The sequence below is a fragment of the Thunnus maccoyii genome, chromosome 5 (genome assembly GCF_910596095.1).
Source record: "Thunnus maccoyii chromosome 5, fThuMac1.1, whole genome shotgun sequence".
Classification (NCBI taxonomy): Eukaryota; Metazoa; Chordata; class Actinopteri; order Scombriformes; family Scombridae; genus Thunnus; species Thunnus maccoyii.
Window position 1 is genome coordinate 1,842,122 of NC_056537.1, and position 13,661 is coordinate 1,855,782.

At 38.9% G+C, this 13,661-nt stretch overlaps 1 protein-coding gene and 1 long non-coding RNA gene across 3 annotated transcripts in view; one reads left to right on the forward strand and one right to left on the reverse strand.

The window, feature by feature from the left end:
- The window catches only part of aass (aminoadipate-semialdehyde synthase), a 32,016-nt gene extending 23,813 nt beyond the window's left edge, over positions 1-8,203 (reverse strand). Inside the window, exons 1-7 of one of the 2 annotated variants that reach the window (XM_042410775.1) lie at positions 8,084-8,203; positions 3,514-3,750; positions 3,253-3,429; positions 2,630-2,714; positions 1,195-1,262; positions 811-957; positions 401-479 (exon numbers count right to left, since the gene is read on the reverse strand). In XM_042410775.1, coding sequence (XP_042266709.1) covers positions 401-479; positions 811-957; positions 1,195-1,262; positions 2,630-2,714; positions 3,253-3,429; positions 3,514-3,732 — 775 coding nt within the window. In that variant the 5' untranslated portion in view covers positions 3,733-3,750; positions 8,084-8,203. Of the gene's footprint in view, positions 1-400; positions 480-810; positions 958-1,194; positions 1,263-2,629; positions 2,715-3,252; positions 3,430-3,513; positions 3,751-8,082 lie in introns of both variants that reach the window. The other variant, XM_042410774.1, reaches the window with a different exon arrangement.
- LOC121896834 lies at positions 8,079-10,249 on the forward strand. Its single transcript, XR_006096122.1, has 3 exons — positions 8,079-8,163; positions 9,167-9,624; positions 9,860-10,249. It is a non-coding gene; the product is annotated as an uncharacterized LOC121896834 (long non-coding RNA).
- Positions 10,250-13,661: the final 3,412 nt, after the last annotated feature.

Sequence of the window (13,661 nt, forward strand, 5' to 3'; positions counted from 1 at the left end):
TTTTAAATGTCTTGTCTCACTGTGGTTCTGCAGAACTCGTGACATTTACATCTTTACTGTTTTCTTGAACTTTTTCTGCTTTGGAAAGTTGGGTATATATCATAACTGATTATTCCACCAATTATTTTCTTGATTAACCAATTAAAATGTCAGAAAATAGTGAAAATCTCTGCTATAATTCAAAACAATTAAACATTAAAATTGTATTCAAACATCAGTTCAAAACCCAAATATATTCAGTTTAGTATCATGTGTGACAAAGAAAAGCATAAAATCCTCACATTTATTCATTTTAAGAAGCTGGAACCAGTGAAAATGTATTCATTTTTGCTTGAAACGATTAATCGATCATCAAAATCAAAAAGCCGTCCAGAAACTACGACCTCTCACTCGAACGTACCTCCAGCTTCACAGACGTCCTTCAACTCGTGAGGTTCAACGTATTCAACGGGAAGCTCGTTGATGATGTCTTGAGCTCCCTGCAGGGAAGAAAAGAGTCACAACAGCAGACTGAGACCACGTCCACTCTATCTGAATTCATAAACACATCTTCTTCTCTGCATTTTGGCTTCTGTCCAGACTACAACTGTGTTTTTCTGCCCCGAAAACTCAGCTTTTCCTTAAACTGTTGTAATCTGCTCGCAATAAAGGAAGCCGTTGTGGTAATAGTACACAGTTTCTTCTTCACTTGCTCATCTGTCCTCTGCACATGCCCAGTAGGAGGAGAATGACCTGTTTTGGCGTTTTTTTCATGTAGCTGAAGGAATCTGCAGAAACAAGCTTGTATTGTGAGTTTAACGCTGACGTTACCTTGGAGACGTTGCCGGTTCCGGTGAAACAAAATGTCACGGGGCCGATGGATTTGGGCATGAGCCCCATGGAGATCTCATACCCACAATCCCTCACTGCCTGGATGGCCTGGCTGACATTCCTGTAGTTGTGAGCCATGCCGATGTGCTGCGAGCGGCGGAGAGACAGAAAGTGACGGGATAAGAATCACATGAGGAAGAGGAACTAGGTCTCATATCAGATAAACATATAAATATATTTGTTTCTTCACAGCCAACAAGATTAGACAAGTGTATGAATAAATACAGAATGATAAACTAAAAGAAACTATTTATTATTCTTTACAGTTTGAGGAGAAAGTTGTTTTGTTTTTGGTTGAAACTGATGAAGACTGAGTTCTCTTACCATGAAGGGAGTGTGATGCCCTAAAGCCAGATAGCGCAGACCCAGTCCGTGCAAAATGTTTATCATTCCTACAAAAAAAAACAATTAGAGTCAGTTAATTCTGATTAAATATTACTTTGACGTGAATTAATCAGAGTAACACAAAACACATTTGTACTTTTACCAACATTTATCAAAGTATATCTGGACGTATGTAAATATAATCTTTACTACAGCAGGATCACATTTAAAATGTTTTAAAAAGTTCATTTTAAGTTCATGGCCTTAAACAATGAGACTGAAAAACAGACCATATTAATGTTTGTTTGGCACATTTCCTAAAGTGGATCTCCAAACTGTTTCCCACTGAGAGGCAGATAAATATTAGATAATATTAGTCTGTAGGAGCGACAGAGATCAGGAGCCAATCATCAAACAGTGTGGTTCGTGATATTCGTGACAGTTTATGTGTGTGAACGTGTGCAAAAAACTGGTGTAAGAACCACACAGAGAGAACAAAAGTCTGTCACTTTTAAAAAGGTTCAAACATTATTAATCTAATTAACTTTTTTCACTTAGAACAACCAAATCTGTGCATCCTGAGAGTATAAAATCACACATCTTCTGTTTGCTGTTTGTATGAATGAAGGTGAACTGATGGATCAGAAATGAGTCATCAGTCACAGAAGCTAGTGGAACAGACGCTTGACAGGAAGTGATGTCATCACTTCGGCTCTCTGTACAAGAGGAGCCGAGCTGAGTTAAAGTAAACACTTTATCCTCATATATAAGCTGGTGTAACAGATGCATATGTTATAACCTTTGACCTCATCTCTGCCTGGTATAAACTAGTGATCTGGGATCAATAAGTCTTTTCTCCATTCTGTGATATATGCTGTATGAGTTATACATATTTTTCTTTCCAGATAAAGAGCTGGTCTGCAGCTTTTTATGAGGACAACAACAGGAAGTCAGGTGACCTTTAAACTTGTGTGACATCTGATCACAATATGAGCTGATGATCTGATTTATGGCGGGAAAGAAACGTTGCTGTTGACCTTTTTCTTGACTTTTGAGGGCTTTGAGGCAGCAGAGAACAAATGTTTCTGAGCACACTTGTATTGTGATTTTCTTTTTAAAAAAAAACATGTAAAAAATTGATCAGAGCAAGAAAAGACATTGATCGTGATGCAGCAGCAGGTTGTCATGTTGACACAAGTCTGACTCAACAGCTCTTCAGGGTCAACTGATCGAGTGACGAAGGTTCAGTTGATTCATACGTCAAACAGACATGTTTAAACAGAAAATACATCTCTGCTGGTTGGTCGAGTGCGTCTATAATCAGATATCCTTACTGTTACAGTAGTTTCACAACATCTGCTGTGATACACTTTCACAACAGTCCACAGAGAGGACTGATCAGCTGAGGCACATTACAAAAGCTTTTACATCATACCTGCCACACCGGCCCACTGACCAAACGCTACGATCCGGAAGCCGTTAGCATCCACCATCTTCTCATAGTCGATCAGACGAACCTCCTGAGAACACAAAAGCAACTTTATTATAGTTTTTGAGGAGTTTTGATGAGGGAAGGTCAAATACACAGAAATAGAGCTGCAATGATTAGCTGTAGGGATGCACAATATTGGATTTTTTGCCGATATCCGATATGCCGATATTTCCAACTCATTGTGGCCAATTGCCGATGCCGATATATGCACATGTTTTTTTCCAGATGGCTGAGGAGACTATTATGCATGCAAGCATAGATTGTACTAAGTGCTCCAGTTGGATCCACATGGAGAGCTGGCGCTAACGTTAGCTGAGAGGCTAGCAGAGCGTTAGCCGCAGCATGGCCAGAGGAAGTACAGCCAGCTAGCCTCCCAGCTAACGTTAGCCCCGGTTCTCCATGAGGATCCAACCAGAGCACTGAGCCCCGGTTTGTTATTCAAGTTAAAGTGGGAAGAAGCAGTGGGTCTGACGGGCAGCTTGAGTGAAGTGGAGTCTACGGAGGAAACACCGGGAACTTTAACAACCATCACCTGTGTTTTTTTAAGCTCTTTCGAGCTCTCTCACCTTCTTCAGCAGGTCCTCCAGAAGGCCCATGTTGGCCTCCTGAGCCTTGATGGTGTGGGAGAAGAAGGCATACGTCTTCTTAGGAATGACCTTCTCCTCCGGCATCCTCTTCACCCCGATAATCAGAGAAGCCTCTGAAATGTCCTCCTGAATGACGGCTCCTGCTTTCATGTAATACTAAAAACCAAAAACAAACGCTGAGTTAAACGGCTGGCAGGAGAACTCACACTTCAACAGTCTTTGCAGATTAAGCTGCCTTACCTTCTCGTGGATCGCTCTGCGGTTGGATGGTTGGACCAGGACTTTGACGCCGGCGTTGGTGAGTTCTTTGACGTGGCGCGGGGCCAGTGGCGCCCTCCTCTCCCAGGGGTTGATGTCTTCGCGGCGGATGGCCACGACGGCCTTGTGGTGTTCATGGCGCCGCTGGCCTGAGAGGCAACTCGGCGTCCTCTTACCTTGACGACTGAGGAGTCGGAACATGACTTCACCGCCCTGCTCGGGACAAAGACATGGAGCCACAGACTGCTGACCACAATGTTTATCAAAGATATGACTCTTGACATTCAGGGTGTGAAACACAGTTATAAAAAAAAGATTGCAAATATTTAAATGGGAACTGAGTGTTACTTCAAACCTTATTTACAAGTATTTGTATGTTTGATCTTCTGACAGAATAGTGAAGGAATACAACTTGGAAGTCACAGGATCGTACGATTGAGAGGTCAGAGGTCAAGTTAAGTTTGCTGCTGGGAGAGAGCTGCTGATAAGCAGGTGGTTTTGACAGAGCAAAAAATCTCTGACGAGACAGAACTGCAGTAACACTACGACACAACATACGGATACTGCTGAGCACACAGAAGACCAACATGACGTGGAGCAGGACGAAGGTTTACATGTGTACTCAGCAACATGTAATCCTGTTCTTCCCATAACCTGAACTTTTAGGAACCTCACTGAGTTTTTGGTGGAAAGTTCTTTGTATTTTACAAACCATTTCAAACACATGTCAATAAAAAAGCAACAGCAGGTCTGGCCTTTGTTTGTGTCTCTCATGTGTTACCATTATATTTACATTACAGAACCTTTAACAGTACTTGTTCTGAAGAATCCTCAAAAAGTCTATTTATAGTCAGTTTGTTGCACAATATAAATATAAAACTATGTGACCCGTTTCTTAAGCTGCAACTGTGGGACAGACAACAACGGAAGAAGTAGAGCTGATATTTTTATTGATTTTCTTTCATGTTTGTATCAACATACATTGCAGTACAAAGAGTACCTGCACACTAAATCTAAATCTGCTGTGGATGACTAAGATGGATGTTGAAATCATAAATTTGCAGAATCGGTTTACTGTTTCCAGTAAATTAGCCAGATTTGATGGGCAAGGACACGGTTCTCTTTACAGTAAACAATCGCCATTTTTTCACGTTTGTCGTATTGATCAGACTCTGACACAGACATTGTAAGTTTCTGTAAATTTTAGTACAAAGTCAAGACTTTGTGATACGTAGCACAATAAGCTAGCAGAGCAGGCCTCTTCCTGACATGGCAATACTATCCAGAGAGTGAAAACTTGACGCTGTTATTCATCTTTGGAGTCATTTCTAATCAAACTAAAGTAACTGTTCTCTTCAGGATGAAGGAACATGTCACCCAGTGCAGCGGTGTGGCTCATTGACATGTTTTTAATAGTTTTTGGACAACAACGGGGGTCTACAGTACAGAGGAATAAGATATATCGGGTGGGTGACTGGTGACCTGGATGGTGTTTGGGATGGTAGTTGGTGAGTGAGGATCTAATGTCTCTCTTCAGGAGGGGGGATCAAGGTTTCTGACATGTTGTGTTATGTCTTCTTCTAGTTTTGGTACCTCTTGTCTCTTGTTCTTGGCAGAGGGAACAGATGGGTGACGCAGGAAGTTAAATAGGTTAGCGATGAACAATTTTACTCCTGACTTGTTAAAGCAAAGTCCATCTACCTTAAAAAGATGTCAGTGGTCACCAGAAAAAGTTGAAATAGTCAATAAAGTGCACTGAATGGATGATGGCTGAAAGCCAGGTGTTCGGTGCCAACAACCTGCTGAAACTCCTCTTCTGACTGGTGGTAGAAGCCCACTGATGAACACCTCAGCGTTCAGAGAGTTGACTGTGTTCACCAGATCAATAAAGTCTGGTTTCAGTACTTCTGACTGTTCTTTCACAACATCATTGGTCCCTATGTGCACTGTGATGGTTTTCACAGTTGGTTGTGCAGCCACAAGATCTGGGATTCTTTCAGAGATGATATCCTTGGGAAAGCAGAATGTTTGGTGTTCTTACTGCACATGCCTCTTACATCTTTTACAGTTTCAGCAGAGAGAGGTGGTAGATAGCTACGTTTAACTCTAAACAAGCTGTCAAAGTAGACAAAAAAGAGACGTCTTGATTGACAGCTGTGACAGCCGCTGTCAAACCTCTGTCAGACAGCGGGACGGCTGAGGGGAATCCCGGAAAGGAGATATTTTGGCTTCAGTTTTGCATAGCGGCAGGAAGTGGAGACGTGTCGTCCATATTTATATACAGTCAATGGTCCACACAGTCCGTTCACTTTGAATCGACGGTTGTGATTTTGGTTTCAAGCGCTGCAATTCTTGCTGCTAATTAGCTTTAGTTTCCAGTCATTGCAGTTCAGGCTTGTGGCCACGTTCACGTAGTACTGAGGATGTCATAAAAGTGTTGGAATATATGGCAACAACCAACTGTCTCCTTCATAAATTACAGTCCCAGTGATTTAGAAGTAACCAGGAGCTGCTGCTCATAATTTGTAGCAGAAAAAAAACAAGATTATCAGAGAAAAGAAAGTAAACAGAGCCGAGAGCAAGCAGCAAAGCGTCTGTACTGTAAGAGTATCGTAATTTAATTGATTTTTGTATCCAGCTTCTTTCCCACTGACGTTTTGCGGATGTGCACACGACTACTTCAACTTATCCTGTATCAACATACATACAGAGGACTACTTCTTTGCTCCAGGAAGTCCAGCACCAGGCCAAGAAATATTCCTGCACAAACCCCACCATGAACTGTTGTTCTATCATGTTAATCAGTGAGCTTCAGAAGCGTCTGTCAGCAGGTTTTGTTACCTTTGGACAGAGGCAGACTGTTTCCAGATTTTATGCTAAGCTAAGCTAAACGGCTGCTTAGTCCTGCTTGAAGCCCACGCCTGCTTTTATTATTATTATTAGTCATATTTCTATTATTATTATCGTTGTTATTGTTATTATTGTTGTTGCTGTGCCTCTCCATGTCTCTCCCCTCTCCCTCCACCTTTCTCTCTCAACCCAACCGGTGAATGGCCGCCCACCTAGAGCCCAGTTCTGCTCGAGGTTTCTTCCCATTAAAGAGTACAGTCTAGACCTGCTCTATGTGAAAAGTGCCCTGAGATAACTTCTGATGTGATTTGGCGTCATATAAATAAAACTGACTTGACTTAACTTGGATACTGGACCGAAAATGGCGCCTATTCAGTCCAATAAGAATCGCTCACCTGCCGCATACGCCAAAAAAGTTTCTAGCTTCCGTGTTTACGTAACAGGGTTTGCAGCCAACTGAATATGTGCAGTAGTGTTTCCCCCACTGGCCCCGCCCACAAGTTCCCGCTCAGCACATAGACTTTATATTGTGATGATGTCACAGATTTTTAAAACCAGTATAAAACCTCCATGGATCAAAGAGTCATAATTGACCTTGTTTGCAGTTCGAGGCGTCCTGTCAACAGTTTTACAGACGTCACTTTTACAATGGTGGTCTATCGGAAAAATTATTTTTGGGCCGCAGCGGGATTTTTCGCTGCAATACCGCTAGTGGCCACTGGGAATAACTGGCTGCAAGGCTGAGTTGCGGCACCGTATCCAGTTCTTATTATACATCCATGGTTGGGAACCACTGGACTAAACTATGGATTATAACAGATACAGGAACAGTGCCGGACTTTGAAGAAAAATTAACATAGCGGCCAAACCGTGTAATTGCAACGTCACGTGATGCACACTGACCCCAAAAAGACTTTTTTCCACAAACTTACATTGTGAAAGAGACGTCTGTAAATCAGTAGATACGTTTTTTTGAGCATCTCAACCCAACGCGAAATGACTCAGAATCAATCTGTTTTTCAGAACAGATCAGAATTTGATCCACTCGAGTCTGATCACATTCAAAAGTCTATAAGAGCCACACGATTGAATTGTTTTATCCCCATTCATGTTAGCCGGAGGGCTAAACCTTGGCTTCATGCATCACCGAGCAACTTTCATAGGAATGAAGGGAGCCCCGCCTCCACGCTGGATCCACATCTCTTTATACATCCATAGACTAAACTAGCTAACTGTATATAAAGTAGTGTAAACTAGCTCCACCTCCAGCAGCTACAACAGTAACATGCTGCTCTAACACTGATGCTTCACTATTAATAATCTAATGATGTCATATATAATAATATATCAGTCAGAGGGACCAAACCACTACTTTTACTGCAATACTTTAACTACATCAAGCTCATAATACTTATGTACTTTTACTGCAATACTTTAACTACATCAAGCTCATAATACTTATGTACTTTTACTGCAGTAGGATTTCACGTGCAGGACTTTTACTTGTGATGAAGTTCTTTGACTTTGCTCAGCTGATACTTTTAAAATCAGTAAAAATCTTTACGGAGTCTCGTGCTGACTCTCTCTGTGTATCTCTCTTCAACCTACACTGAGATCACGTGTCTCAGTTCCGGGATACTTGAACACATATATTAATGATCGACACGCAGATCGATAATCGGCTGCACGTGGAGGACCCACCTTTCTGACCAGTTTCTGATCGCCGCGCCGGCTCCTAGAGGAAATGTGGCGACTGTTCACCGACAGCAGTGTCACGCAGAGGTGAGATGAGCTGTACGCACACAGTCGCACTCGGTAAAACTAATCCACTTCCGCCTTCAGTTTCAAAGTAAAACTCGACTTTCTGATGATTGTTTCATTCTTTGATGGTTTTAAATTTACATCCTGCAAATATGTACGTCATCATTTTACTACTATTACTGTACTGTTACTTTCACTTTTTTTGCTGCAGCATTTCTCATTTTTCCTCACTTTCATTTTTCATTTTTATTTAGTATTTATTTTATTTGACTATGCCTATATATAGGGCTTCACATTATACATACATATATATATATATATATATATATATATATATATATATATATATATAGTGTTGATATAGTGTCAATATCATGATATAAACGATTAGTTGACTAATCAATCAGTTGCCAAGTATTAAATTAATCAGAAACTATTTTGATAATCAATTAATCATTTTGAGTCATTTTTAAAAAAAAATAAATGTACAAATTTCTCTGATTCCAGCTTCTTAAATGTGAATATTTTCTGGTTTCTTTAGTCTCTATGACAGTAAACTGAATACCTTTGTGGTCAAAAAGACATTTTATGATGTCATCTTGTGCTTTGGGAAACAGCAATCGACATTTTTTGACATTTTTCAACATTTTCTGACATTTTACAGACCAACTAACTAACTGATTAATCGAGAAAATAATTGACAAATTAATCAATAGTAAAAATAATTGTTACTTGCCGCCCTAATCTTATCTTATCTATGTATACAAACAGAATCAGCTGTGTCCTCTTCCTGTTTACAAAGGGCATGTCCAGTGTCCTCACATTAAAATTCTGCTGGTACCATTTTGTCTTTTATTCTGGAGGTAAGACCACCAGCGTTCCGGTCATCCTAGAAAGGATGAGAGTTAGAGAGGTGTCTTTGTTTTAGTGTACGGTGAACCCCGTGCGGGCGGCGTCGGTGATCTACGAACGCTTATGTAAGAGCAATGTTTGAAGACATACACTTGTTACTTTTACTTAACAGAAAGGACGTTACAGTCGATGTGATGAGTTCCTGGAGTTCAGCCGGGCGGAGCTACGTGGATGTGACCGCCTGTAAGAGTCGTGCTCGGATAAAAAAACGAGCGCCCGTCCGCCGCTCCCCTCGGGAGTCTGTGTGCAGTGCGGAAGTCTCTCCACCAATCAGCGTCCAGAGCTGAGGAGCGGCCTCCTGCTGTCTGTCGCACTGTGATGACCAGCTGCTGTAAACTAACGGGGAACACTGGACAAACTGTTAGAATGAATTTACGAAGTATTCTGAGTCTATCCAACTTATAAACAAGAAGAATTGTTCACTTGCAGTTGAGAATTGTTTACAGAAATCTAATTTTTAATTGTCCACCTTTTGTGTTAAGTGATTTTTTTCTCTTTATTTATGTATTATTATAACTTTTACCCTTTGTCCTGTTATCATGTCAACTGTATCAACAAACTGAAAGTGAGGTAATGTCCTTTATGTTATATTTATTTCATTATGATGCCTAATTATTTTCTTATTAATGTCACACATGCTGTAAGTGATGCTTCCTATAAATAAAGGGGGGGGAAAACTGGAGAAGTTGCTGTTTTTTAAGCTTTTCCACATGGTCTGTCCCACTTAATGAAAAGCCATTTTGGGCATAAACTTAAACCACAATCCACATGCAATAATGAACATATTGTCATGGTTCTCTCCTAGTCTGGCTGTACGTCTCTTCACCAGTCTCACCAGATGCCCTCAGACTTTTCTCCCTGTTTGTTGAGACTGGAGTGAGTGGGAAGAAGCCCAGATAAGAGAGGTTGCAGATTATATGTAAGGACGACTTGAGATACTGTTGCTTTCTACATTGATTCTCATAGGAACTAAGTGCTAAATTGAACTGAAACACTAGTTTTTGTTTGATTTATGTTGCCTTAATATGCAGCCACTCTGCTTTACAGACTTAATTCATGTTTTTGTTAACAGCAATGAATGCTCAAGGTTATTTTGCTGTGTGTGCTCGTTGTGACTTGTGCACTTATACTCACTGGCCACTTTAATAGGAACACCTGTGTAATCTAATGCAACAGCTCTGCCATAAACTCTACTTTTACGAAGCTTATATAGTCTCAGTTTTTATTGACATTGTCAGAAAGGTGATAATTCTACTTTATGTTCATTATTGAGGTCGTAGTGGGTGGTACTGGTGTACTGGAGTGCATTATATTGAAAAAGTCAAAGACAGATCACTCCAAGAGGAAAGTTCTTTTGGAATCACTTGATCGAGAATATTAATTGGAATAAAACTTGTTGTTACCATATAAATTGTTTATACCCAGTAAGGGTAAAGAAATGCATTTAAAAATACAACATAGCATAAACCCCATTAATGTTTTTGTTTCACATTTTGCTAATGTACATGCTAACTGTACTTTTTAGAAAATGATAAATAAAGTTTCAATTAAAAAAAAACTAAAGAAAAAAGCTGTTGAGCTGTTCTCCCCATCTCCCCGTGAGTTTTTTTTAGTAACAAAGTCAAAGAGATCTTTTAAAATGCTTCACAGGTTTTATCCAATTAATCATTATTTACAGAAACTCAGAAAGACATTGATGTAAGTTGTACTCAGTGGTGGAAAGTATCTAAGTACATTTACTAAAGTACAATTTTGAGGTACTTGTACTTTATTTGAGTATTTCCATTTAATGCTACTTTATACTTCCACTACACTACATTTATTATAGTATATCATATTATTGTTTACTTGCTGTATGCTTGCGTTTTGTCATTTAGATTGATGTATTTTATCATAATTATAACCAAATATTATATTTTTATATGTAAAGTTGCTCATAGTGTGAATACAAAAGCTGCCAAAACAAATAGAAAGATACCTGTATCTCATTATTATTATTATTTATTTACTTTTCTTTCAAAGATCTGTGTGGTATGGAAGCCCCTTTCTGCCAAAAACATAAGTCAGAATGATTAAAAATAAAAATGTAAGAACAAATTCTGACTTTACAATTTAACACACAAAGTCAAATGTATATGATAGTCAGTCAAATTTTACTAGTTATGAAGTTCAATTTAAATTAAAATAATTTTGAATTAGTTTGAATAATCAATCCTGTTTCCATCAATTTGTTTCTTTTCCTGACTGAAATGGTCTTCCATTGTTTAAAAATTGTAATTTTTTAAAAATTTGTTTGGCAATCAGTATATCTTGTTTCATATTTTTAGATTAACACTGGAAAAAAAAATGTGAGGAGGAAGTGAGCACATACAGTTGATTTTATTAATTATGCATCCTTGTTAAGCAGCAGAAGGCCCTGAAAAAATTAACTTTCACCGTGACAAGAAACTTTTTTTTTTAATATACCGTAGTCTTCAGTTGAGCTCTTCTTTTTAAGTTATAACAGTGGTACAATTTAAAATAAATATCATAAAACACTTCTTTTTACAATAATCCTGAGATTGAAATAAAAAATAACAACAGACAGATTGACTGACGGAGAAAAAGTTAAGCTTGTCCTCCTGCACCAATCAGGACCAGAGATGCAGAGGGGACGCTCCAAATCACATAAACAGCGTACACATAGAAAATAAGATTACATGATAATTCTGGTTTCAGTATCAGTAATAACATTTTACTCACCAAGTTAATAGCTAAGATCTAGAGGTGGAAAGTATCTAATTACATTTCCTAAAGTTCTGTAGTTAAGTACAGTTTTGATGTACTTGTACTTTACTTGAGTATTTCCATGTGATGCTACGTTATACTTCCACTCCACTACATTTCAGAGGGAAATATTGTACTTTTACATTTATTTGACAGCTTTAGTTACTTTTCAGATGAAGATTTGACACAATGGATAATATAACAAGCTTTTAAAATACAACACATTGTTAAAGATGAAACCAGTGGTTTCCAACCTTTTTGGCTTTTGACGTCTTACAAAAAGCAGTGTGTAGTCGGGGTCACATTTCACATGTCTATGAGTTGTTAACAGCTCCACCAAATAGTGATTTTTCCCTCTAAACTTCTCACATGCTTTCATTTCAATAAATGTTCAAATGATCCAATATTTCAGCAAAAATCAAAGATTAGAGAAAAAGTCCAAAAACTGGAAATTTGAAAATTTGTGTATCAGAACTTTGTTTTTTCTTCTTTCCTCTCCCATTAATCATCTCACGACCCCTCAGATTTATCTGCTGACCCTTTGGAGGGGCCCCACCCCTAGGTTGGGAACCACTGGACTAAACTAGCTAACTGTATATAAAGTAGTGTAAACTAGCTCCACCTCCAGCAGCTACAACAGTAACATGCTGCTCTAACACTGATGCTTCACTATTAATAATCTAATGATGTCATATATAATAATATATCAGTCAGAGGGACCAAACCACTACTTTTACTGCAATACTTTAACTACATCAAGCTCATAATACTTATGTACTTTTACTGTAGTAGGATTTTTCATGCAGGACTTTTACTTGTAATGGAGTATTTTCACATTGCTGTATTGGTACTTTTACTGAAGTGAAGGATCTGAATACTTCATCGCCACTGCTGAGATCTGGGATCACTTTCTGACAGTCAAGGATAAATGTGTCAGTAAACCAACGACCAGTGTGGGTAAACATCAGTTTCTCTTCCCAATAAGTTTGTCTGCCTGATTGTCTGACTGCTCGTCACTTTTTTTTAGTGATGTTACCATGTTCTCAGATCTCAGCTAATATCTTGGTGAGCACAATGTTATTATTACTGATAGAAATGATGAACAAAACGATGAAAATAAGACCCAAGTTGGATTAAAGCTGAATTATCCTTTTTAAAAAAAGGCTGCACTATTACCCCAGTATGGATGTAAAAACTTTCCAAACACTCTGCACCTGTTATCACATGCTTGAACTTCCATACTTAGGTAATATGATGACAACTACGCAAATGAAGCCTGTGATATGCAGGACAACTGAAAGATCTGGAAAACAATAAAACAGTATGTGGACCTTGAGTTCACAATTATTCAGGTCTGTCTTAAAACAACAGTCAGGAGCCCAAATGAACAGTGAAACCTGTTTTTCTTGCTGTAATCACTCCTCCTGTTCATACTGACCATTAGAAGATCCCTTCATAATGACCTTACAATGGAAGTGATGGAGGACAAAGTAATATGAATCTTCAGCGTCCAAATGAGTCAAATCAAGTAGATATCTTTCAACGTTACAGTCTTTTTAGTGCCAAAGTTCCTCTTTTTGTTACTATACTTCCACCTGCAGCTCAACAGGGAAACACTGTCCGAGGAAACACAAAGAGGGAATTTGATGCTAAAAAGACTGTAAATGTGTCAGATATCCACTTGATATGACTAACTCAGACTGATGAAGCTGAATATAAGCGTCACATCAACTTTTAAATGACTGTGTGGACTTCCATTGAAAGCACATTTGAAGGATCTTTTAATATCCAGTATGAACAGGAGGAATGATTACAGCGAGGAAAACCTCTTTCACTGTTCA